Source organism: Rhinatrema bivittatum, chromosome 6 (genome assembly GCF_901001135.1).
Source record: "Rhinatrema bivittatum chromosome 6, aRhiBiv1.1, whole genome shotgun sequence".
Lineage (NCBI taxonomy): Eukaryota > Metazoa > Chordata > Amphibia > Gymnophiona > Rhinatrematidae > Rhinatrema > Rhinatrema bivittatum.
This window is the reverse complement of record NC_042620.1, coordinates 49,916,770-49,944,518: the sequence shown is the minus strand read 5'-3', so window position 1 is coordinate 49,944,518 and position 27,749 is coordinate 49,916,770. Positions and strand designations below refer to the sequence as shown.

At 44.5% G+C, this 27,749-nt stretch overlaps 1 protein-coding gene across 4 annotated transcripts in view; it reads right to left on the bottom strand.

Moving 5' to 3' along the window:
* ACMSD (aminocarboxymuconate semialdehyde decarboxylase) overlaps nucleotides 1-27,749 on the bottom strand; it is a 115,347-nt gene that overhangs the window by 74,729 nt on the left and 12,869 nt on the right. For all 4 annotated transcript variants that reach the window (XM_029605366.1, XM_029605368.1, XM_029605367.1 and 1 more), the window contains one exon: nucleotides 5,235-5,331. In XM_029605366.1, the coding sequence (XP_029461226.1) occupies nucleotides 5,235-5,331 (97 nt within the window). The remainder of the gene's footprint in view (nucleotides 1-5,234; nucleotides 5,332-27,749) is intronic.

Below are 27,749 nucleotides of genomic sequence, written 5' to 3'. Positions count from 1 at the left end.
GAAAATTCTAGCAGCATTTGTTTTGCACAAGACTTTACTGGCCCATTTTTTTGTTTATGCAATTTTTCCCTTCTAGGGGATTTAAAGCAAGGGTAAAACAGGGATTCTTTCAAAATAGCTGCAAGCAAACTGATCTGAATAATTTTCGACTGCACATTAAGAAGAATCTAATGTAACTGGCATGTTAATTGTTAAAAGACCATTTTTGTTCCTGGTGAAAATATCTTTAATGAGATTTACTTCAGGTGTGGTCAATAAGCAATTTTAGTGTTTCAGTTTTGACAACTACAGAACCACAACAAAGGATTGCTCATGTGACACATATATTTTTCTGCTTTCCTTACAGGAAAGGAGACTCTATAACATCACTAAAATCCGTCTCATCCTTTCTGAGCAGGCTACCAAAACGCTCAGTGACTCCTGTTGCCTCCTGCTTAGACTACTACAGTTTGTTTGCTCTTTGTGGACCTCCCACTGAATTGCTTTTTCCACTGCAATCTACTCAAAATTCAGCTCCACGACTTATTCTCCTTCAATGTCATTATTATCATCATGTAATCCCTCGTCTCAAGCCATGACATTGACTCTCTGCTTCCGTATACAGTTCAAGTTTCTCTCACTTGCACATGCATTCATTCTGCAGCTCCTCATTACCTATCTTCTCCTCTCTCTCTCTGTACACCTGTCCTCGTGAACTCTGTTCATAGAGCATGTAGCTCTTACCTGTGCCCTTTTCCTCCACCACCACCTCCCAACTCCACGCTTTCCATCTGTCGAAGAGACGACCTGAATCGATGAGTATTGCTCCCTCTCTGACAGTATTCAAATCCAGTTTAAAAACTCAAGTTTTTGAACCTGCCTTTAAATCCTTAGCAATTCTCTGCAATACACTGCCCACAGACTCTTGCTTATCATGTATGTATGTCTTGACTAGACTGTGAGCTCCATGGAGAAGGGATTTCCTATGTGCATCTGTACAGAGTTGTGTATTCCTTTAGTGCTTTAGAAATGATAAATAGCAGTAGCAGCAGTAGTGGACTGATATTATCACATCTGCTTTATCTATCATTACTACAATTTGGTAGCTCCCTCAATAAAAGGAATTCTCACATACGGGCCGATACAGTACAGTGCGCGTCAGTGGAGCGCACTGTTACCCCGCGTTTGGACGCGCGTTCTCGATGCGCTAGTTCTACCCCTTATTCAGTAAGGGGTAATATTGATTAAATGAATTGAAATGTATTTTATTTATTATTTACTTGTTTGTAATGTTAGATTGCATCTTTCTTGGCTGTATTGCTTAACTTTTTTGGATTATTTGTAAGAGCCATTGGATTTTCCAAATTCATCTATTTTATTTTTTATTTCCAAATTTATTAACCACCCCTCTCCCATAGGCTATAAAATGATGCACAACAAAAACAGCATTAATTAAAATAAATGAAAATAAATACAGTACCACACAATATAACAAAAAATAAAAATTTAGTAAATGACTATGATTTTTTTCTCATGAAAAGGGCACTATTCAAAAGCTTGTGACCTGGGTAAATGAGTATTTACGGGCTGTTTAGAAAATTGTTTGCTCCTTAACTTGGCTTAAAGAACTCGTGAGTTCCCATGCTCTGTGTTCTTTTAGCAGGGTTATAATGAGGCGTTCCTGATAGGGTTTAGGTCAGGAGATCAAAACATTTTAAAAAGGTACATGAGCAAAAATCAGCTCAGAAAAAGCAGATGCAAAGTATGCAGCCACTTACAGTGCTTACAGAGGCTGCTGGCGGCTGAAGAGGAAATCTATAGCAGTCTGGCTTGTTCTGTTTTCCAAGTAGGAGGTGTCCTGGTGTTCTAGTGCCAAGTGTAATGCTTGCAGTGTTGCCTTTTCATAGATAAGGTTGCTACTGTTTGAGTGCTGGCAGTTAGGATTGTTTTGGTATGGGAGGTTTACTATATTGTTATGGTAATTACATTTATTCATGTCTTTCTGAAGTGCCACTATAAATTCCATAGGAGTTCCAAGTGTCTTTTTTTGGTTGGCACCACAGCAGTGCATGTAAATATAACATATATGTTGTAAGTGATATTTTGCCTCAGAAGACTGTAATTTTGAATGCTCTTTTTCATGTAAAATTTGTTACAAGTGCATAATTAATTTTTTTGTAGCTATAGAGGATGTGGGAGTGTGGTGTGTGTGTGTGTGTGTGTGTATACAAGGTTGTAAGGATTCCCTAGGGTATGTAATACCTTTCCCTTGACCTTGGGTTCTGTGGAGGAGTGGATGGATGTCAGTTTTTAAAAATATAGATTGCTGGAGGGAGCTGGGCTTTATTTGATGGGCCTGGGACAGAGAATGAATGAATTGAGTTGTGGGTGGGGGGCAGCACAGCAATTGTTCGCACAGGGCAGCAACAAAGCTAGCACTGGTCCTGCGAAAAAGTCTCTCTTTCTCTCTCTCTCTTTCCTTATCAATGGAGCCTCCATGCCGCTCGCTCCTTTGTGCGGCCTCACCAACAGCCACTCACACACCACGCAGCCAGCAAACATTCGGCACTCCCCTAGGATACCTCCCACGTGGCCTCACCAACAGCCACTCACACACCATGCAGCCCGCAAACATTCGGCACTCCCCTAGGATGCCCCCCACATACATCTGGAATGCTTGGCACTCACCTACTACACCTCATCCTCTCACAGCCCATCGCCATGATCACCCGCATCTTATCTAATGAAGCGACCCATTGTTCATGAAAAGGGCTGTTGAGAGAGGGATGCAACCTATACACCGGAAAATACAGTACTCATATTAAAGTCTGCTGTATATGTTGCACTAATGTGGACTGTTGGAAAATTTACCCCAAAAGGTGTTTGCATTTTATTATGACCATAATCCCTTTCTCAAAAAATTTCCCACTTAGGTATTTGCACTGATTTAATGCTTTCCATGTATTATTTATTTATTTGTTTTTTATATACCAATATTCAACTAGTCATCACATCGGTGTACATATAACAAAAAGTTAGAAATGTTACATTGTAATAATCATAACACTGAGAAGACTAAATGTAAAAAGAGAAGGAAAAATAAAAAGTGTGAAAAAGAAATAATGAGAAATAGTTAAAATGAGATTAGAAGAATAATACGATTTATCATGTTGAGTATGCTTTTTGAAAAAGCCATGTTTTCAGTTCTTTTTTAAAAGACTGTGACGAAGTCTCAAGTCTTAAATCAATTGGTAGGGAATTCCATAGTATTGGGCCAGCAATTGAGCAGGCACGTTGTCTTGCTGAGATGAGACGGTATCTTTTAGGAGAGGGAATTTCGAGGAGGCCAGTGTTTGTGGAACATAAAGTTCTTTTTGATGATTAAATTATTAGTGTAATGTTTGTACGACTCAAAGATCAACACAGAATTGCAACAGAATTGATTTTACATAGATTGTGAATGGTGGGAATTGGTAAGTACGAGCATCTTTCAGAAATTTTCAATATTTATCTTTCCTCAGGGATGAAATAAAAATTGTAAGGGAAAAAAAAGGCTGAGCATTGTAGTGCAGGAGACTCAATTTTGAGTTACCTGTGCATAGGGGCCAGCTGGGGAAGGGCACATTGCAGAGGTGTTATGGAAGGAAGGTAACTGCTGCTAATGTGACGACCGCTGCCAATGGAAGGAGCGGTACCAAGGGAAGACAGGTTCCTCCTGTCTTCCTGAATGTCTGTTACCCGCGCACGTTGCCCGCAATGCAGGAGGGGGTATTAATGATTTTGTTTAACTGCTACCTGATTATTTTTTTCCCCTTTTTCTTCTTTAGTTTCTTAAAACATTTCTAATTTGACAGAAAGGGTGGTGGATACTTGGAATGCCCTCCTGGAAGAGGTGGTGAAGACAAGGACGGCAATGACAGTTACCACCTAAACAGAAAGCATGGAGGTGACCCTAAACAGAAGACATGGGGATTGCCTGCATAGAACAGCAGTTGCTACCCTAGGTACCTTGCTGGACAGACTATATGCTCCTTTTTGGTTTTCATCTGCTGTCATTTACTATGTTACACTGTGAGGATATCAAGGGTCATGCAGGCATGTAAGGCTGTAGCCATTGTTTGAAATCAAACTGTCCCTGTCCCCGAAACGTTTTATACACAATGCTCGGAAGTTTAAACCACACCCTATATTCCATGGGAAGCCAATGTAGGCTCTTCAAAACCAGAGTTATATAATCCTTTAAAGAACAACCTGCCACTTGGATAGCAGCATTTTGAATAAGCTGGAAAAAGTAGTGGTATTTTTTTGGAATTCCCATTAACAACACCACAACAGAGAATTTTAGGTGGGTGGCAAGGAGGGAATGAATAACACTAACCAAGTCCTTCTTTCCAGGAAAGTTTTCAGCTGATGAATAAGTTTTAATTGCAGATCTGACTGACTGGATTGATGTGGGTTTTCTAAGTAAAGTTGTTATCGAGGCAAACTCCCAAATCGCAGACTTGAGATTTCTAAATCCTTAAGGCTAGTCAACTGTAGACTAGCTGATCTTCCTACCTCCAGAATCTCTGTTTAGTTTAATTTTAACAAATTTCAACATATCTGATCTTGGAAAAACATTACTCAAGTTTTCCCCTAGTCAATGTCCCCCTCCATCTAATAAGGACAAAATGACAAATGACAATTGTATGTCATTGGCATTCATCAGATAATTTATATTTTCCTGCTTGGTCAAATTTCCCAAAGGGTGCAGATAAATATTAAATAAGGTGGGTGAGACCACTGAGCCCTGGGGTCCTCTCCACTGTAATGTCCACCAATAAGAAACTGCTTCTCCCAAAGAAACAAATTGCTGTCTGTCACTAAGAGAGAAATAAACCAGTTCAGCGCAGGACTTTTAACACCAATCCACCACAAACATTTAGTCAGAGTTGTGCAGATAAAATGCAATTTTGAAGGTAATAAAATCTATTTGTGCTTTAACACTCATGGATTATAGCACCAAAACAACATGCACATCATGCAGCTCAGCATAAAAAAGTATAGTGGAAAACTTCCTTGGCATGAAAGCTTTAAATATGCACATGTCTACAATACTAGTGCCTATGATTCTGATCTGTGACAAATGATGTTCTGACATGTGGCACGCTGCGTAAAATGTAGCACCTTTTCCCCAAAGATCTGTGATTTCCCCTCAAAATCTGGCTGTGAATACATTTTACCATTGGATTTCTTAATGTCTTAGTAGGAGGTACCTGTCTGATTCATCTCCTTAATCCGAACCTCTGGATCCCAGCAGTTCTCTTGGATAACTCGGAACACCTTTTCATCCATCATCATCTTTGCCTCCCCCTAAGAAAAGAAGCTCTTGTCAAGAAAAACACCAGTCAGCATGAGTTCGTTCTGAGCTCAGGTCATCCGAAGTAAATCTGGCCTCTGGACGGTTAACAACAACCATTATGAAAGCAAATATTTGCATTAAATGTAAAAAAAAAGGTATTTGGAATGGGCAAAAAAAAAGCTAATAGTGGCATGTGGGAGGAGCCGTCACAAACAACCGAAAGGTGCCCCCAATCCTATTCACCGACTTGCCTACAAATACTGATTCAGCTAATTGCATGCATACCTTTTATCTGGCAGCCCTCACATCCAGATCTAGTTACTCCTGCACCTCCCATTTATCGAAATGGGACCACTGGTGACGTGCTAAAAAACCTGTTCCAGCTGCGGGGAAATTAGGAAATCTTGCCCTGTAAAACACATAGGGGTAGATTTTGAAAATTTGCACGATCGCATACTTTTGTTCGCGCACCAGGCGCGAACAAAAGTACGCTGGATTTTATAAGATACACGCGTAGCCGCGCGTATCTTATAAAATCCAGGGTCAGTGCGTGCAAGGGGGTGCACATTTGTGCAACCTGCGCGCGCCGAGCCCAGCGCGCGCTGCCTGTTCCCTCCGAGGCCGCTCCGATTTCAGAGCGGCCTCGGAGGGAACATGGCGCCGGGGGCCGGCGCCATGCCCCCGGGCCCGCCCCCGAAATGCCGCGTCACGCCCCCGAAACGCCGCGTCATTTTGGGAACGCCCCCGACACGCCCCCTCCTCGCCCCTTTTACAAAGCCCCGGGACTTACGCGCGTCCTGGGGCTCTGCGTGCGCCGGCGCGCGAAGGGCATTTAAAATCCGCCCCATAGATTTTAAAAAGATGCATGTGCGGTTTCATGTGTGTGCACTACTCGGCGTGCACACACGGACGCGCGCATGTTATAAAATCGGTGGCAGCGCGCGCAAGGGGGGGGGGGTGTCAGTTTTGTCTACATTCATGCGGTGACGCATCGGGGCCTTCTCCAGTTCCCTCCCAGTCTACTCCAATTTAGGGGTGGACTGGGAGGGAACTTTCCTACCCCCTACCCTAACCTCCCTTTCCCTTCCCCTCTCTTCCCCTCCCTGTAAAACCCTTTTAAAAATTTTATTACCTTTTATTTTGCAAGTTACTTCAGGACCCGACCTGAAGTAATTGTGCACGCCAGAAGAGCAAGCAAAGGTGCTATCCCAGCCCGTCCTGCCCCCTTTTAAGGAAACAGGATGCTGGGCTTGATGGACCCTTGGTCTGACCAGGCATGGCAATTTCTTATGTTCTTATGTTCTTAAAGCAGCTCCTTTAATTTTGAATTTGAATAAAATTTTTCATGTAGCAAACTATGTGTAAAATTTTACTATTAGTGAAGGAAAAACCCAGTCAAATATTTCACTAACGGAACTTTGTGTATAAAAATGCCGGAAATCCCTAACATTTATGCCCATTTTTGCATACAAAGTTTTATGAAAAGACATAAATGGACCCCAATATACACTCAAACTTCTAGCCCTCCTCTTTCACACAGGGGTAGATTTTACAAAATTACGCACATGCGTACTTTTGTTCGCGCACCAGGCGCAAACAAGAGTATGTGGGATTTTAACAGATACGCGTGTAGCCACGCGTATCTGTTAAAATCCGGGATCGGCGCGCAAGGCTGAGCAAAATCATCAGCCTGTGTGTGCCGTGCCGCGCAGCCGGCCTCTGCTCCCTCCGAGGCTGCTCCGAAAGCATCCGAAATCAGAGCGGCCTCGGAGGGAACTTTCCTTCCGCCTCCCCCCACCTTCCCCCACCTTCCCCTCCCTTCCCCTCCCTTCCCCTACCTAACCCACCCCCCAGCCCTATCTAAACCCCCCTACCTTTATTCCAGAAGTTACGCCTGCTCGAGGCAGGCATAACTTGCGCATGCGGGCCGGCTGCCGGCGTGCCATGTTCCGGTCCGGGGGCTGGTCCGGAGGTCGCAGCCACGCCCCGGAATGCCCTGGGCCAGAACCACGCCCATGGCCCCGCCCCGGGACGCCCCAGGTGATGCGCCGCTGCGACACGCCCCCGACATGCCCCGACACGTCCCCCCAGGAAAGCCCCTGGACTTACATGCGTCCCGGGGCTTGCACACGCCACCGAGCCTATGCAAAATAGGCTCGGCACACACGGGGGGGGGGTTTGGGGTGGGGTTTCGGGGCTTATGCACGTAACCTACACGCATATCCCTTTGAAAATCTACCCCACAGTAAGAAAGTTTCTCTATAAGGACTACCTTCTTAGTTTGATTCATAAAAATATACTGGGTCAGACCAAGAGTCCACCAAGCTCAGTATCTTGACTCCACCAGTGGCCAATCCAAGTCACAAGTACCTGGCAAATACCCAAACATTAAATATATTCCATGCTACTAAAGCCAGCAACAATGAATATGCATGAGATAATTTGCATATGCTGAATCTCCATGGTATGCAAATGTATCTTATGCATTTTCATTGTGCACATCTTGAAAACCTGACTGGCTGTAGGGTCCCCAGAATAGGTTTGGGAAGCTCTGTCCTAATCCAATCATGTTCATCTAAATGCACATCCAACTTTTGAGAGCTGACGATACAATAGTGGGATTCTAGGAACCCTCTGAAAGACTCTAACCAAGGTGTGAGTCTGACAAAGTGTTTCCTTCACCATATTAAATTATTTAACTTTCCACTTCCCATCGAAATATTTCTGTAAAGCCTGCCTAAACTGAAAATATAAATTTTGTGATGTATTAGAAATATCAAACTCCCTATTGAATGATATGTGTGTGAGCACGTGTAGGTGTGTGTGTATATGTGTGAGCATGTGTATGAGAGAGGAAGCATGTGTGTGAAAGAGGGATAATGTGCAGGGATGGATTGCAGGAAAAAATCAGCCTGGGGGATTTTTTCAAAACCAGCCCATGGGGTATCCAACTCCTTTGTCCACTTTCCCTGCAGCATGTGCATCAACAGCTCCCAAAAGCAAGCCAAATCGACACTGGAACTTGGCTGTGAGGGAGTACACAAAAGACTCTCTCAAGCCACTTAAAACCCAGGCTAGAACCATCTACCCCAGTCCTCCATAAGGTGCAGGGCCGCAAAGGTTTCTGGGTCCTGCTAGGATCCTTAGCTAGCAGTATCAAGGTTCAGGGTCCAAAAGGGTTAGGAAGGCCCCAGTGAGCTGCTTCGACTCCATGCTATGCCCGTATGGACTATGTATAACTGCTTTTGGATGTTTAAAGCGAGGTGAGCTACTATTTTGTTCTGTTATTTCCTTGAAGCCTGAAAATAAACCTTTGCTTCTGACCAGAACAGCCAAGTCTGCTGCCTTCCTTGGCTCTTCCGGATGCTGTGGCCAGCCCAAAATGCTACATTGGTAGAATTAAACCAAAATATCTGCAAAATAAATTTCAGACCAGGGGTGAGCAAACAGAGCTGCAGCCCCTGTTAAATCCATACAAATCAGTTGGGACCCCCCACTGATTTGTATGGATTTAAATTTCCATGTAAATATATGCTTGGTAGTAGATATGTTTTCTATGAAGTAGTACAGCTGGACAATTTTCTGGTGAATAAAGTGATTCCTAATGTTGGTGGTGTTAGTTTTCAGGGTAATAATACGGGTCCAATTGTTATGCTCAGGCTTGTGGACCCTTGGCCGACGAGAGGATGGTATACCTTTCGGAGGGTCCGTAGGCTCTCTTGTCGGGTGGCGAGGCAGAACAGGAGGCAGGACCAGCTGACCCTTGGCACTGGAGGCTGAGGCGAACACGGAGGTGATGAAGAGACGAGATGAGGTGCTGTGTCTTCACCACTGGTGGTCTGCGGTCCCTCTGGGAGGGGCCCGTAGGGGCCCGACAGCTGGGACTTAGGTGGACCTAGGGAGGTCAGGGTAACGGTGCAAAGGCCAACCGGAGCTTCGCCCTGGAAGCCCGCGGTCCCCCCAGGAGGAGCCCGTAGGGACCCGGGCCGCTGGGACGTAGGTGGGCCCTTGGAGACGGAGTCTTGAAGGAGTCCTAGGTCGAGTGCCAGAGGGTCGTCGCTCACCAGTCCGAAGTCGTGTACCAGAGAATCACCACTTGCCAATCCGAAGTCAGGAACCAGAGAATCACCGTAAGCCAATCCGAAGTCAGGAACCAGGAACACCAAGACAGAACAGGAACGAGATCCAAAGCTTGAAGACTCACCGAAGCAAGCAGACTAGACAGCGCTAGGGGACGTTGCCAAGTCGAGGAATGAGCAGAGGAAGTCTCCCTTTATACTTCCTCTGCTCCAGCTCATAGGGAACAGCTGAGTCTGGTTAAAGGGATCATATCCCTTTAAGACTAATGAGGAGGCGCAGCCTCGAGCCTAAAGATGGCGGCGGCCATCTTTGATTTTGTCCCGCAGAGGAGAGACGCCGCTGGACGCCACAAGGGGGGAGCAGGACGGCTCCCCCTGCAGCAGGCAGCTCAGGAGGCTGTGCGGGGGCGACGGCCAGGATCGGAGCCCTCCCCCGGGGTTCCCGTGGTGCAGGAATGCCGTGGCTAAGGTAGGGGGCCGCGGTCGTGGGGTGCCACGACCGTGGAACACAACAGTCCAATTGTGTAAATAGCTATTTTTCTTTTTTTAATATTCTTGTTTATTTATTTAATTTATTTAATTTAAAATCTTTTCTATACCATCGTTAAGTGGGTGCCATCACAATGGTTCACAATAAGGCACAAAAACTATGTTGCATAAAGTGTCTGGAATTCTAACTCTTAAACAGGTGCCATCAAAAATACTGTAACATTATATCATAATAAGTACTATTTGGTGAGTGTTATAAATTATGTCTAGATTTTCTAACTCTGCTAAAAGTTTGGTGTTACTTAACTTTAGTTCTTTGAAGTTTAAGATAAAGGTGGAGATTAGAATATAGGAGAGAAGACACACTTTAAGAAGGAAGGAGTGTGTTTATGTGGGCGTTTGCTTGACCGCAACTAACAGTTCCCTGGGTTCTACTCTTGATTCTCTTTGTGGTATGCTTGCTTAAATAGCCATGTTTTTAGATTTTTTCTGAATGTTTTGATGTCTCTTTCCAGTCTGATTTCTACCGGCATGGTGTTCCATATTATCGGTCCTGCTAGTGATAGGGCCCTGTCCCTTACTTGTGTTAATCTGGCTGTTTTGACTGATGGTATAGTTAGTAGTGCTTTGTTTGCTGACCTTAGGTTTCTGTGTGGCGTATGTAAGCGGAGGGCTGTGTTCAGCCACTCTGCTTTTTCGTCGTGTATCAGTTTATGAATGGTGCATAAAGTTTTGTATTGTATTCTTTGTTCAATGGGTAACCAGTGTAATTCTATTAAGGTTTCAGTGATATGTTCTCTTTTACTTGTATTTTATTTATCTCCCCATTGTGGTCTGATTTAGTTCTTTAGTCCTATTTCGTATTTGGTAAAAATATTTTCTCTGTTAATTTTACTAATGCTGTGACTAAAGCACTATTTTATCTCTAACTAAGTCTTCTTGGATAATCGATTTATCAAATATTTAATAAAGATATGGAAAAAGCAGTAATGCAAATATTACACAGGACCCTAGAACACTAATATACCACCAACTTGGGTAATAGAAAATATCGGACTGCTAAATGCCAGAAATATTGCACCTCAGTCATACACACAGAACAAAGACTGACCCTTACCTAACACAGAATAAGAAACTACAAATTAGAAAGAGAAAACATGCAGACAAAACTGAAATGGAAAGCCCAAGAAACCAGACTCTGAACAGAGAAATCCTTAAAACCCAACTAGCTTTGAGGTCCTCTGGACAAGTTTGGGAAGCCCTGCAATGTATACATAACATACATAAGAAATTTCACTCCCTTTTACACTTTTAAGAGTTGATGTTCCCAACATTCCCTTTCTCAGCAACTCTTCGTGTTTGCCCTCCATTATTATTCTAGTTCCAATTTGTCATGCAGGGTCAAGAAATGTTCCCTGGACAAAGGCTTAGTTAATATATCTGCCATCATTTTCTCTATGGGGTAATATTTCAGTTTAACCAGTTCCTTCTCACAAATATCTCTCACATAGTGTACTTTTTGTTACAATTCTACCTGCAGCCAGAGCTGCGGGTAGCCTCTCACCTCTTTCTCCGGCCCGCTCCACGGCCTGGAAGCCGCCGACACTCTCGCATCGCGATATGGATCTGCCTTCGTCGCTGCCGTGGGCTGCGGCATAGAACCGCCACTGTGGCTGCTTCCGTTGTGGCGGGAATTGCTGGAGCTCTCTCCCTGTTCCGCGGCCAGGAGGCCGCAGACGCCACTCTCATGCGGGCCAGAGGACACCAGGAGGTCCACTCCCTCCATGGCGTGGAGCCGCTCTTTCTGGTGGCAGGGAGCACCACCCCCAGCATCCTCTTCGCGGCTGAGGACCGCTGCCGGCGTTTCCCTGCGGCTGAGGCCGCCTCTGGCTGTCCTTCTGGCAGTGGGGAGCTGCCTTCGGCGTCAGGGCCCGTTCTGCACTCTGCTCCGGCTTCTCTCCACGATGTGGGTGTCGCTCTCCAGGATCCTGCCCTAGGCGAGAGGCCGCACCTCTCTTCTCTCTTTAAAGGACCCACGTCGGACCTCCTACCGGTCCTCCTTCTTGATGCCACTCCTTCCGGGTCCTATTTAAGACGTCCGTGGACCGATAGGATCTGTCTTGACAACGTTCCAGCTTCCTCGCTGTCCCAGTTGCCAGACCTGTCTGCCTGACGACACTGATTTCTGATTCTTCATGTAGGTCCTTATCAGGCAGCTGTGCATGCCTCTGCTTGCATGTCAGCATCATCAGTCTCTGGTTCAGTAGCCCCTTCTTGCGCTCTTACTGGATATAGTCATGTGCTACTTGTGGATCTTGTTTTTGTTATTCCAGATCCAAGACTTAGTGATTCATCTTTGTCCATACTTTCTTTTTCATGAAAATATTCCACACTGCATGTTTTTACTTCTTTCATTTTGAGATCCAGGATTCTAAAACTTTTAGTTCCTACTGCATATCCCAGCACAATTCCCAATTCACTCCTGCATTACAGTTTATTTCTCTTCTCTTTGGGAATGTACACATGAGCTTTGCAGCCAAATACTCTCAAATGAGCCAAACTAGCCCATTCCACAGCTCATAAGGTGTTTTATCTGCACCCTTATTTGGCAGGTGATGCTGTAAAAAGGTGGCAACACTAATTGCTTCACCCCAAAAGGCAACAGATAACTGTGCATCCAACAGTAGACATCTAGGCATGTTTATCAAGCTCTGATTCTTTCTTTCTGCTTGTCCATTCTGTTCAGGGCTATAGCTTATAGTCTTTTCATGCTTGATACCTGTTTCTCTTAGAAATTACTCCATACTTTGCTGCAGAATTCCCCTCCATTGTTAGTTCTAAATCTTTTAATTTTCCTCTGAAATTTATTTTCAACATAGGCACAGTAATTTTTACAATTTTCAAAATCTTCATTTTTACTTGACAACAGATAGGTATTAGTGTACCTTGAATAGTAGTCCCCAAAAATAAGAAAATAACTCCTGCCACTCTTTGTTTTCACTGCTAGAGGACCACAATCATGTATACAAACCAGATCCCATGTTTGTTTGATATCTTGTTTGCAGCACAGGAAATGAGCTTTGTTTTGCTTTTGCTCTTACACAGTATTCACAGGGCATGCTTTCATTATCTTTGCAGTTCCAAAGATCAAGTCCATCTGCAAGTTCCTCTCTTCTGACTTTGTTTAGGTATTCATAATTAACATGCCCATAGCATCTGTGTCATAAATTGATCCTTCTGTTTCCATGTGAATAAGCCTTAATTGCACTGCACCTCTCTGCAGGCTGCAAGGGCAGATTTGCATTAATTTTTTTTTTTTTTTTTTTGCCTTTAGCAAAATCTCATCATCTCTCTCCACTATACATTCATTGCTCTTGAGTTGGATCTCACAACCTCTTTGCATCATGTAGCAAAGACTTAGATAATTTCCATCTAGTTCAGCCATCCAATATACATTCATAAACTCAACAGTTCTAACCTCCTTCTCATCAATCAAGCATCTTAGCTGAATTTTTCCCTTTCCAAGGGCTGTGACAGATCTGCCACCTGCTAGGCAAATCTCTGCTGTGTAGGATATGTCTAAACAAGTGAATGCACTTTCATTGCACATTTATTGGTATGAAGCACAAGTAGAAGTAAAACTTGTTATCTTCATTTGGCTGTTTGCTATCTTTAACAAGCATTTGTCTGCCAAAGTCATTACTGACACTTTCTTTTTGATTTGTTTTCCTGTCTTACCTCAGTTTTGAGGCTTCCCCTCCCCCTTCTCTTCTTCCAAGAATTTTGGGTTTCTGCTTGTAGAAGCAGTTTTAACAAAGTCTTTGTTTAATTTGCAATGCCTTTTCACATGACCTTTCTTCTTACATCGATAACAGATTACATCTGTTATTTCTGCTTTAAAGATATTTTGAGGTTTTTTCTGACCTTTTCTGCTCTTGAAGCTGACTGTGTGTTTGAAGAGACATCTCAAGTTGCAGTCTAAGTAATCCAATAGTGCTTGCAACACTCTCAGGTAGTAGTGGAGAATAAATTCCTTTACAAGCCCATCTGTCAAATTAACATAATTTTTTTAAAGAGTCCTTTGCATTGATATGAGATCTGACACATGTGAGGACAGATTCTCCCCTTCTGTTAGCTTTGTACTTAACAATCTTTGGAAAATTATCAACATGGAAACCGTAGACACCTAAGTTTCAGTTTCTCAAGTTGAAGTTCCTGTTTCATAAACTACCTGCCCTTCGTTATGTATTGTTGTTACCAGTTCATTGTAAAGCACATTCGCTGCATTTCTTGCTCCTTGTAAACCGATGTGATGTTCCCAACGAATGTCGGTCTAGAAAAGTTTTAAATAAATGAATAAATAAATGTTTCCTTAAATGTTTGCCATATCTCTTTCCTTGCAGGCAGATCTGCAATTAGCTTTAAGATGTAATCACTTGTGTGCAGGATATCTGTTAGGGGTGTGAATCGTGTGATCGATCGTCTTAACGATTGATTTTGGCTGGGGGGGGAGGGAAATCTGATCATCGTGTTTTTTATTTTTAAAAAATCGTTAAAAATCGTAAATCGGGGGAGGCGGGAAAACCGGCACACAAAAAAAACCCTAAAACCCACCCTGAACCTTTAAAACAAATCCCTCACCCTCCCAAACCCCCCCAAAATGTTTTAAATTACCTGGGGTCCAGTGGGGGGCTCCCGACGCGATCTCCCTCTCTCTCTGGCCACGGCTACGTTGAGAAATGGTGCTGTGGCCCTTTGCCCTTATCATGTGACAGGGTAAAGGTAGCACCAGCGCCATTTTGGTTCCTGGCTCCCGACGTCACGCGTGCAGGAGATTGCCCCCGGACCCCTGCTGGACCCCCAGGGACTTTTGGCCAGCTTGGGGGGGCCTCCTGACCCCCACATGACTTGCCAAAAGTCCAGTGGGGGTCCGGGAGCGACCTCCTGCATGCGGGCCGTATTGCCAATCTTCAAAATGGCGCCGGCGCTACCTTTGCCCTCACTATGTCATACAAATGCCCCCTGACGATAAATCGGGGGCATTTGTATTGTATTGTGCACTCAAACGATTTTGGACGATTTTAAAATGATCTGACGATAATTTTAATCGTTCAAAAACGATTCACATCCCTAATATCTGTTTTAAGCTTGGCTTCATGTCTTTTCCACTGATGCTTGGCTTCTCTCTCAGCTAGGCAGTCTTGTTCAAATGCATCCATAATGTCCATTTTGCTGAAGAGGTCTCACATCTTAGTAGACCATGCAGGATAGAATTTTCCATCTTGTAGCATCACAAGGTCTTCTACTTTAGCTTGAGCCATGTTGCAAAAATAAATCTAATTCTTATAGAACTTTCTGGCATGGCTAAAACACATTCTGTGCTTAAGACTTGTTACAGTTTAAAAAAAATAGCTACTTACTTGGTGTCTGGGCCCATAACTCAGTGTTGGAGCTGTGCTGAAAGAAAGTGGGCCAGAAGAAAGAATCCATATGCCACTTAATAAGTTCCAAAAAGAAATGTTTAGTATTTATTTGAGAAATAAAACATCCATGCAAAACAGCTAAACCTGTTCTGAATCAGGTAAACGTCCGTGCTTTTTCCTATTCAGGCAGCTAAACTTTTTCTCCAATCAGTCCTCAAAACAAAGATTCTTTAAGTTTGAAATTTTTTATTGTACAGGTAAATTCTACTTACAATTGTTGCATTTCAAATGTGAGCTTCTAGGCAAAGATCTTTGGTAACTGGAGACAGGGTAGCAGGAGGAAGAAGGAGGTCTCTTATGTTGCAGGAGTTAGTTTATGGTAGAGGTAGGAAGCATGAGGGATATGAGGCTGATTTAGTCTTCAGACGAAGGCAGTAAGAGAGAAGGTTTTACAGAGCGCTGCTGGCTCAGAAGCACGCAAGGGGTGAACTGAACTCTCATCGAGAGCTGCTAAAGGAAACGCCTCCACAAGCTGGGGGCAGGGGGGCAAGGTCCAATGGCAGTGAGCCTAAGAACCATGTGACACAGGGGGAGCATGAAGGGCAGTCCCTTGAGCCTATAAGGCACCTAGGAAGACTCAAGTTAGATTGAGGGGCATTCAAGCTCTTCAGATAGTGAGAGAAAGTGGATGGGGGAGGGATCTTCTCTTAAGGGCAAAGGCTCCTCTTAAAGGCAAAGGCTCATAGACTTTTAGCATGGGTTACAAAAAGTGTTTCAGTATTAAGAATCCTCAGAAGGGAGGACTGCACTAAACCCAGTTAAACTACAATATGTACAGATACAAACATGTACCCACTGCTGGGGACAAAACAAAACCTAATCACTTTAGTAGCTGTAGCACAGTTGCTGGGCGGACCAGAAAGTGAAACCTGAAAGCCGCAAACAGAGAAAGAGAGAAACAAGGTATGTCTTATGACATCAACTCAAACTTCTTGTCCAATCATAAGTAGTATGTGCAAAACAGAGAAGGAAGAAATCATTTTAACATCATCTTATTTTAAATAACTCTGCATTAGTTCAATGCACAATAACATGTAACCTTCCTTCCTTTTTACACTTTTAGGAGCTGAGGATCCCCTACAGATTCCAGTATCAAAGGTGGATGTTGTTGTGTTCCGCGGCCGTGGCGGTTCCTTCCTCGCTGTCTAGTCTGCTTGCTTCGGTGAGTTCCCTGCGCTTAGACTCTGGTTCCTGTTCCGTCTTGGTGTTCCTGGTTCCTGACTTCGGATTGGCTTACGGTGATTCTCTGGTTCCTCACTTCGGATTGGCAAGCGGTGATTCTCTGGTGCACGACTTCGGACTGGTGAGCGACGACCCTCTGGCACTCGACCTAGTACTCCTTCAAGACTCCGTCTCCAAGGGCCCACCTAAGTCCCAGCGGCCCGGGTCCCTACGGGCTCCTCCTGGGGGGACCGTGGGCTTCCAGGGCGAAGCTCCAGTTGGCCTTTGCACCATTGCTCTGACCTCCCTAGGTCCACCTAAGTCCCAGCAGTCTGGTCTCTACGGGCTCCTCCCGGGGGGACCGCAGGCCACCAGTGGTGAAGACACAGCACCTCATCTCGTCTCTTCATTGCCTCCATGTTCGCCTCAGCCTCCAGTGCCAAGGGTCAGCTGGTCCCGCCTCCTGTTCTGCCTCACCACCCGACGAGAGAGCCTACGGACCCTCCGAAAGGTATACCATTCTCTCGTTGGCCAAGGGTCCACAAGTCTGAGCACAACAGATGTATCAGTCTATGCGTCTTATTCTAGAAAGATTATTTTTTGCATTGTAACACAACAGAAAAAATATCCTTAGTGAATAAAGCCCATATTATTAGAAGAAATTGAAGAAATCTCATTCATGAATGGGTGAAAAATCTAGTCATTCAACATAGAATCTGCATACTTATATGTATTATCATGTACACTTCATGACAATTCTGTTGTACTGTTTTTAATTCACAGCGTACTTAGAAAACATGAACACATTACATATTTTCTTAAAACAATGCAACAATACCTCTGAGCAGGCAGATTTTGTGCCTGCAACACAAGAGACCTCCTTCTCCCTCCTTCTCCCTCCTTCTCCCTCCTTCTCCCTCCTTCTACCCTGTCTCCAGTTACCAAAGATCTTTGCCTAGGTGTACAATATGTTTATAACTTTTCTAACTTTTAATTTGTTACAAAAATAGATTTCCATCATTAATACTGTAAGAACCCCCTTTCCTGCACCTTGATATTCCATTTTGGCTGACTGCCAAAATCCCTTAGCTGCTGCTGCATTTGAGAACCCAAAGGAGAATACTGCAGGTATAATTACAAATTTACAATGTCATTGCTCTAGCAAAATCCTTCAAAGCCTCTCAAAAATGATTTGGCAAATGACCTGTGTGTCCTGCCTATTCTCAAAGATGCAAATGCATTTTTATTCCAAGTCCCACTACATTTCATTGCATTGTTTGTGCACTAGGTGAAAGAAAACTAGAAACCACAGTGGAACTGATTTTGTCATTTAAAAATAGGCCATGTGTGTTATGCTGAATTACCAATATGAGGGTTTCTATGACTTGAAAAGACTTTTCTCAACATTTCTGAAGCATTCTGCCCATGAACAACATAGACCAAGGGTGGCCAACTCTGGTCCTCAAGCGCTACAAACAGGCCTGAATTTCAGTATATCCACCAGGAACATGCATGAAATATATTTGCATACAATGGAGGCAGTGCATGAAAATCTCTCTTTCATGAATATTTATTATGGATATCCTGAAAACCAGACCTGTTTGTGGCTCTTGAGGACCAGAGTTGGTCACCTCTGACATTCAGACATAACCCTTTCATCTATTACAGAGATGGGCAAACTACAGCATGTGGAAGGGTTTCTTCCGGCCTGTGGGAATAAGATGGTTCCGGGCCCACAGCGGTAATACCATATCATGTCCACCTGGAAGAGATATCCACAGGTTGTAAATTAGGTCACCACCCCATTTTTATCAAACCTTTGCTTCTCAGCACAGATCTTTAGAGAGTGGGGGAAGACAAACCTCATTGCCCTCCACCTTGACCAGGTTCTCAATGTGTCCCTTGGACCCATAAGTTTGCCCATTCCTAATCTATTGAAAAGAAGATATAGTAATTTTAGCCAACAGCATGAGTGCCCTGAAGAGAGAACTTATAAACCTTTATAATGCTGTCTCAGGGAAAAAATGTTTAAGAAAGCAATGTCACAATTAGATGATAAAATCAATGATGTGTTTTCACATAAACTAACTGGGGATATAGTACTGTGTTAGACTTGAATCTTCGGGCTTACATGCAAGCCAGAGGAGCACACGGGGAACAGGATATAAGAAATGCATGACACAAATATAAAGTAACACTGTATTCCCCACAGTCTCTTGTAAATCAATGTTACATATAGAGCTTTCGCAGTGTCAGTCTTTCAAAAACTCTGAAATTATTTCAAGGTCATGCATTTAAGCCGAATTGTAATTTCCTGATGTTGCACAATAAGAATAAATTAGCTAGGCGCTAAATAAGTCACTGATGTTTCTGTTTGTGAGTCAGGTTAGCACAATTGCCGAACTGTTGCTCTGCATCAGTTCTAGCTATGATGTATCAGCTCACTGCAAAACAGAATATATTTCTGCTCTGCCTTGGTGTAAGAATTTCTTTCTTGCAGCCAAATCAGATATTTTTGACATGTTCTAACAATTCATGAGGATGTATAAATGAATGTAATAATATACTAAAAATAAAGCGATATTAAAGCTATCAATTTATTCAAATCGGTATTCCATTACCGTGAATTACTAATGAACATAAGGAAGTGTGAGAAGTAAAGAATCTAGGAAATTGTAACAGAAGTTGCACTAGTGGCTGTTGGCCATGAAGATCACTTGGCAACTTGGCTGCCTTGTGTAGAGGTAGCAGAGCTTACTAGAGATGTGAATCGTGTGCCAGATCGTCTTAACGATCAGATTCGGCTGGGGGGGGGGGGGGGGGGAATCTGATCGTTAAGATATGTGAATTGGAATCGTTTCCGATTCCAATTCACATCGCTAATTTTTTTTTTTAGGGAGGCCCACGCTGCTAAAAAAAAACAAACCCACCCGACCCTTTAAATCGACCCCCCCAAAACCTTTTAAAATTACCTGGTGGTCCAGGGGGGCCTTGGGGAGAGATCCAGGGGGGCCTCGGGGAGAGATTTCCCATTCCCAGGCATCAGCTGTTCTAAAAAAAAAAATGGCACCGATGTCCCTTTGCCCTTACCATGTGACAGGGTATCCGTGCCATTGGCCGGCCCCTGTCACATGGTAGGAGCACTGGATGGCCGGTGCCATCTTTACTCATCAGCCCCTATTATACTATACTCTATAATACTGATGAGTAAAGATGGCCGGCGCCATCTTTAAAGATGGCGCCGGCCATCTTTACTCATCAGCCCCTATTATACTATACTCTATAATACTGATGAGTAAAGATGGCCGGCGCCATCTTTAAAGATGGCGCCGGCCATCCAGTGCTCCTACCATGTGACAGGGGCCGGCCAATGGCACAGATACCCTGTCACATGGTAAGGGCAAAGGGGCATCGGCGCCATTTTTTATTTTTAGAACAGCTGATGCCTGGGAACGGGAAATCTCTCCCCGAGGCCCCCCTGGATCTCTCCTCTCCCCGAGGCCCCCCTGGATCTCTCCCCGAGGCCTCCCGAGGCCCCCCTGGACCACCAGGTAATTTTAAAAGGTTTTGGGGGGGTCGGGAGGGGGGTCGATTTAAAGGGTCGGGTGGGTTTTTTTTTTTAGCGGCGCGGGCCTCCCTAAAAAAAAAAAGGGTTGGGAGGGTGGGGGAGGCTAAGGGGGGTCGATTTAAAGGGTCGGGTGGGTTGTTTTTTTTATCGGGCCATCGGCGCCATTTTAATTAGTGGCAGCCAAAATGGCGCCGATGACTCGAGAGCGGGAGATCACGCCGGGACCCCCCCCCCCACTGGACCACCAGGTAACTTAACATTTTGGGGGGGTTCGGGAGGGTGGGGGAGGGTAAGGAATTGGTTTTAAAGGGTCGGGGTGGGTTTAGGGGTTGTTTTGGTGTGCCAGTTTTCCCGCCCTCCCCCAAATAATTCCCATGCCCTATTTAACGATACAATACAAATGCCCCTGACGATAAATCGGGGGCATTTGTATTGTATCGTGCCCTCTAATGATTTAGAACGATTTTAAAATTATCTGACGATAATTTTAATCGTTCAAAAACAATTCACATCCCTAGAGCTTACAGCTAGATAAGATATTAGGGAGTGCTCGGGAGGAGTCAGCTGTCATGGAAGAGCCAGCTTCCTATATCAATGACATAGGAAGGTATAGGAGGGAGGTTCTAGAGACCTTGTGCAGACTTCTAGGTAGGGTACTGGAATCCTGAACCTCCATTCTCGAAATTCTCCCAATTCCCCATGCAGGACCCTAGAAGCAGGCTGAATTTTGGACTCTCAATGTATGGATAAGATGATGATGCAGACAGGAGAGCTTTGGATTCATTAAAACGGGAGTACATTTAGGGAAGGGGAGAGCCTATTCCAATAGAATGGGATTCACCTTAACCAGAATGGAACCTGGCTGCTGGTGCTCATAATTAAAAAGATGATAGACACGTTTTTAAACTAGATCATGGGAGAAACGTAATAGTCACTCAGGGGTATATGATTCATATTGCGGTATTTTCAAAAGGCACATATAAAATAAGGAAATTAGAGTATCCTGATAGAGAGGATGTGTTGCGACCGTCACTGCTCGACACCCTCACTCTGCCCTCTTTACCTCTGTGGCGACTCCCTCCGGGTCTGATGGACAGCTGGCTGCCGCGGCGTCTCCATGCCATCCCCCTCCGGCGTCCCCGGACTGGCTCGACGTTGCAGATCTGCCATGTTGCCTGAAGACCTAGGGTGTGTGCGCGTGCTCGCTCTGATTGAAGTACCAGCAAGGGTGCGAACCTCAGGGGCGTCCCCCTGAGATGACGTCATCCGCTTCCAATATTTAAAGGTCTCTAATTCACTATCTAACTGAGTTAGCAAGGAGAGGATTTGGATCCGGTTAGGAGTCCTCCAAGGTACTCTGCCTCCTTGGACTTACCAGAGGTACCTGCTCCTCGGGGGCCTCGCTCTTTTCTTTACTTTCAGATAGGAACCGGTACTCGCTCCTCGAGGGCCCATGTTCCTGGACACTCTGAAGATTCTCTACTGCCTGGAAGCTACTGCTGCTACAAACAATTGTGAGTTACCATCGCTCTCTCAGAGCTTTCCCTGGAACCAGGTACTCACTCCTCGAGGGCTTAAACCTTTCCAGCTCCTGAGCTTCCTTGAGACCTTATGTGAGTTTTGTCATCTAGTTCTGTTCATGAACCTTGTCTACTCTACCTACTCACTTTCTACAGTTTCTCAACAGCTCAGCCATCCTGGATCGTGGTTCCAGTACCTGAGGGATTACAGCCCTGCCGGGCATATCAGCTCACTACTGCCACCTCTGGTGGTTTCTAAAACCTGTTTAATAAAAGAACTAATGTGTGTCTGTCTCCATACTCAAGCCTAGCCGGTGGTCCCTCTCGGGATATCCTCCTGGGGGTGTGGTCATCTGCCACTGGTCCAGGGATCCACCCACAACTATTTCAGATTCATTACAGATTGCTACTCCTTAGCAAAATGATATCTGAGACACTACAAGATCACTGACTCCTCCTTCTTAGGAGCCATTCATACAGATTGATCCTCCCATCTAACAGCAGATTTATTATAGACTGCTCACTCCCAGCTTTCTTAACAGATTACTAACAGATTGCATTCCTAGCATCAGATCAATAACAGGATGTGGAAAAAAATGTAGCTCAGCTGGATTTAAATGAGGAACAGAAAAAAATGAATGATTCCAATTTACTTTAATCAATTGTTAATAATAGGTCTATAAAATAATGAGTAGAGTTGAATGAGTAAATGTTAATTGGTTCTTTACTCTTTTAAAAAGTACAAAGACACAATGAAGTTACGATACATTTAAAACTAATAAGAGAAAATATTTTTTTACTCAATGCATAATTAAGCTCTGGGATTCATTGCCAGAGGATGTGGTGAAAGCTATTAGTGTAGCTGCATTTAAAAAAAAGTTTGGACAAGTTCCTGGATGAAAAGTCCATAAATTATTATTAAGGTGGAGTTGCAGAAATTTACTGCTTATCCCTGGGATAAGCATCATGGAATCTATCTACCCCTTGGGATCTTGCTAGATACTTGTGACCTGGATTGATCACTGTTGGGCTTGATGGACTTTTGGTCTGACCCAGTATGACAAGTTTTATGTTTTTAATAAATGAGTTATGAATAGGAAAAAAGTGCCAGAAATCTAAAAAATAAGATTGGAGAGTTAGCGTGCACAGCATCAAATGAAGTTATTGACATTCATTTGATGCTGTGCACGCTAACTCTATTTGGAATCGGAGCTGTGGATTGTAGTAAGTGCCAGCTGGATAGGGGTACCTTGGGGCATTGTTTTTGGGTTTGTCCTGCTATCCACTCTTTTTGGAAAAATATTTGCAGATATTTATCGCTTTTGATGGGACAATCAGCTACTTCTTCCAGATTCAAGGGAAGGACAACTGTCTTTTACTCTGGAAAGCATGTCTGATAGTAAAGACGGCCATTCTTTTGCAGTGGTGTGAAAGGGACCCTCCAAATTTTTGGTTATGGAGGAATACATTTCATAACTTAATGCAAATAGAAAATGAACGTACGACATGATTGTTTAAAAGCAAGTTCCAATTTATTAATGTTTGGCACCCTTATCTACAACGACTATCTCCAAGGTAAATAATTATCCATGATTTGATAAGGCTTGATAGTACATAACCGTGATGGGCATCTTCTCTTTCTTTCTCTGTCTTGCCTTTGTAGGGGGGATGTACTGGGGCCAGTATTGTTAATTTATTCATTAATCATCTAGAAAAGGGAGCAATAAGTAAGGAATTAAATTTGCATTTGACACCAAATTATTCAAAGTTGTTAAAATTGCAGTGGATTGTGAGGACTCGCAGGAGGACTTTGTGAGACTAAGAGACTAGACAAGTGCAAAGTAATGCACATAGAGAAAAATAATCCTAACTATATCAGGGCTTTCTTTTCAGGGGCTGCTTGCTAGTACTGAGTACCGGCATCTTTTTCCTCTATTTGCTAGATTTGCCCTATGGTCCTCAAATAATGAAAAAAAAATTGTATCCTGCATATGAATGCTGGCATCTTTAAAAAAAAAAAAAGCACTGAATATATGTACACAATGCTAGGTGTTGAGGACTTTTCAGTTTGAAAGAGACAAGTGAGAGGCAATATGTAGAGGTTTATAAAATCATGAATGATGTGAAACAAGTTAATAGGGACCGGTTATTTTACCCTTTCAAATAGTACTAGGGGCACTCCAAGAAACTAACTGGTAGCAGATTTAATTTTTTTTTTCATTCAGCACTCATTTAAACTGAAGGCTCAGGGATAGCTGCATGGAGCGGTAGTTGTTACTACCCTCAACAGAAGGCTTGAGGGTGACCTGCATGGCGCAGGAGTTGCTTCTAGCCTTAACCGAAAGTTTGGGGGAGACCTGCATGGAGTGGCAATTGCTACTAACCAAAAATATTTGCTGGGCAGACTGGATGGATTTTGGTCTTTAACTTCCGCCATTCACTATGGTACTATAAATGCATGGAGAACTGTAGTAACAGCTGATTTGTGAATATATCTGATGTAACTATCTTTTGTTATCAATTGTTAATTTCAAATCTAAGCTTACCACAAGGCTACAAACCTGTGAACTGATAGGAAGAACAGTCCCATAAGAACATGCCATACTGGTTCAGACCAAGGGTCCATCAAGCCCAGCATCCTGTTTCCAACAGTGGCCAATCCAGGCCATAAGAACCTGGCAAGTACCCAAAAACTAAGTCTATCCCATGCTACTGATGCTAGTAATAGCAGTGGATATTTTCTAAGTCAACTTAATAGCGGGTAATGGACTTCTCCTCCAAGAACTTATCCAAACCTTTTTTAAACCCAGCTACACTAACTGCACTAACCACATCCCTGGCAACAAATTCCAGAGTTTAATTGTGCGTTGAGTGAAAAAGAATTTTCTCTGATTAGATTTAAATGTGCTACATGCTAACTTCATGGAGTTCCCCCTAGTCCTTCTATTATCTGAAAGAGTAAATAACTGATTCACATTTACCTGTTCTAGACCTCTCATGATTTTAAACACATCTATCATATCCCCCCTCAGCAGTCTCTTCTCCAAGCTCATCAGTCCTAACCTCTTTAGTCTTTCCTCATAGGGGAGCTGTTCCATCCCCTATCTCATTTTGGTTGCCCTTCTCTGCACCTTCTCCATTGCAACTATATCTTTTTTGAGATGTGGTGACCAGAACTGTACACAGTATTCAAAGTGCGGTCTCACCATGAAGCGATACAGAGGCATTATGACATTTTCCATTTTATTCACCATTCCCTTTCTAATAATTCCTAACATTCTGTTTGTCTTTTTGATCGCCGCAGCACACTGAGCCGATGATTTCAATGTGTTATCCACTATGACGCCTAGATCTCTTTCCTGGGTGGTAGCTCCTAATATGGAGAATGAAATCGGTCTCCAGAACAGAATAATCTTCTCTACTCACCCACAGCACTTCAGTTTTTTGGGGTTCAGTTTTAGTTTACTATACCTCACCTATTTAACCACCCTATTAGAGGGTAATTTTCAAAACCATTTACCCTGGTAAATGGTGATTCACCCAGATGAGAGGGCTTCTTGAAAATTGCCTACCATGGATGGGGGTAAAATTATACACATTGTACAGCAATGTATAACCTGCATTGTAGTTGGGGATATACTAACTAAAATGATCAGACAGATGATGAAATGCTAACAGAAATTGGGGAAGCTAACAAATTTGGCAGCACAGTATTAATGGGAGATTACAATTACCGCTAAACAAACACATTGTACAATAATATTTCAATTTAATACTGAAGTCACCACCCTTGGGTTTGCTACGGGCATCTCCCTGTGTACGCTGCCCACGTCACTTGAATTAGCCTCCTCAAGGGTGTCTATCCAGGCTTTGGTGGACTCCAGTTCTGGAAGCAACTTCATCCATCAAGATCTTGTGGACAAGTATCGGCTCCTTGTCTCCCCAGTGAGCCCACCTATACTTCTCTCCTCTATTCATGGGGAGTTCCTTTCCGGAGAGGTTATGCAAGTCACACAACTGCTGCGGCTAAGAGTAGGAAGAGACCACATCGAGACTATCACCTTCTTCATCGTACCTACCTCTGTAAACTCGGTAATTCTGGGACTACCATGGCTGTGGAAACATCAACCACAATTCAATTGGTCCAGGCCGAACCAAATTCGATGGGCTTCGCGATGCGCAGTGACCTGTACTGAATCTTCATTTTCAAACCGAACCCTAATTATGGCCACCACCATATCCATACTACCTTGTTCTCATCAACAGACTCAAACACCTCAGAATAACTCGGACCTGTCCCCGGAAAACGTCATGAGATCGGGTTTTAATCAGATGAGAGATTTACAAGTAAATGGAACTTCTAAACATATGACTTTCATGAGAACACGTGAGCATATCACGGAGGGCCTTTTATCCGTATTAAACTATAAGGAACAGGAGATTCAGAGGCTGCACGCTCTCTTACAGCATGGGGGTATTGGAAGAAGTCTTCCCCCATCTCCCCCTTTCCTCCTGGAGGCCTCAGAACCATTCCATAAGGTCGAACATCCATGCTCTGTTGGAGACAAGTTCTTGGATTCTCTGAGTGAGAAGGAAGACTGGTGTCTAGACCATCCTACAGGCCGGAGGAGGGCCCTGAAGAGGGGGTACTGTTATTCCCGTCGGCTGCGAGAGCCACGACCGACCGTACTCACCTCTCCTGCCAGCTCCTCTAGTCCGCTGCGGATCATTGGAGACGTCTGTGGCGCGCCATGCTGCCTCTTTGGGCCTGCAGGCCTTGCCTCATGGTAGGAACGCCGCTGACTTCAGGCTCTGCCCCCTGCGGCCTGTTAGTGCGTGCGCACGCCACATCAGGAAGATTTAAAGGGCCCAGAGCGGGAGACTCTGGACCCGCCTCTTTGATGACCTCATACCAGGAGGGGTATTTAAAACCCTCCCTGCCATTCTCTCTTTGAGTTAGCAAGGACTCGGATTGGACCTACTCCAGTCTACGTTACTCTGCCGCTTCTGTGCTGCTGCTGGAAGCTCTCTCTCTGCCCTTCGGGGTAACTGTTAACCTGGGTACCCGCTCCTCGGGAGCCCTCTGCTTAATTTCAGGTGCCTTACAGGGAACAGGTAGTCACTCCTCGAGGGCCTGCTTTCCCTGCCTCGGTGCCTGTACCTTCTTCAACATACCTGGTGGAATCGCATACCAACAGCAAACACCTAGGGGTAGATTTTCAAAGGGTTAGGCACATAACCCCCGAAAACCTACCCCAAACCCCCCCTGCGCGCGCCGAGCCTATCTTGCATAGGCTGCCGGTGCGCGCAAAGCCCCAGGACGCACGTAAGTCCCGAGGCTTTCCTGGGGGGCGTGCCAGGGGTGTGTCGGGGGGCATGTCGGGGGGGGCGTGTTGCAGCAGCACATCATTGGGGGCATGTTGGGGGCGTTCCGGGGGCATGGCCGCGGCCTCCAGACCAGCCCCAGGACCGGACCATGGCGCGCCGGGGGCCGGCCCGGCGCGCGCAAGTTACGCCTGCCTGTGCAACAAAGGTAAGGGGGGTTTAGATAGGGCCGGGGGGTGGGTTAGGGAGGGGAAGGGAGGGGAAGGTGCAGGGGAGTGGAAGGAAAGTTCCCTCCGAGGCCGCTCCGATTTTGGAGCGGCCTCGGAGGGAACGGAGGCAGGCTGTGCGGCTTGGCGCGCGCAGGCTGCCGATTTTGGGCAGCCTTGCGTGTGCCGACCCCGTATTTTAACAGATACGCGGCTATGCGCGTATCTATTGAAATCCGGCGTATTTTTGTTTGCACCTGGTGCGCGAACAAAAGTACGTGCGCGTGTAGTTTTATAAAATCTGCCCGCTAGTGAGTACCCTAACTCTCAAGTCTATCTCATCTGGGAATCGTGCTGCGAGACCTCCTTTCGCCAACAAGGAGTGAAGAGCTTCCCCTGCCAAGGTTCCTGAGATGACAACTACCAGACTGCCTCACTGCTGCCACCTCTGGTGGTTCTCTTCAAGTGGTTTAATAAAGAACTAACTGTGTTTTGTGTATTATGAGTCTAGCCTAGTGCTGTGTCTCCTCACGGGATTCCTCCCCGTGGGCATGGTCATCTCCCACAGCACCCAAGGATCCACCAAATCACACTAACC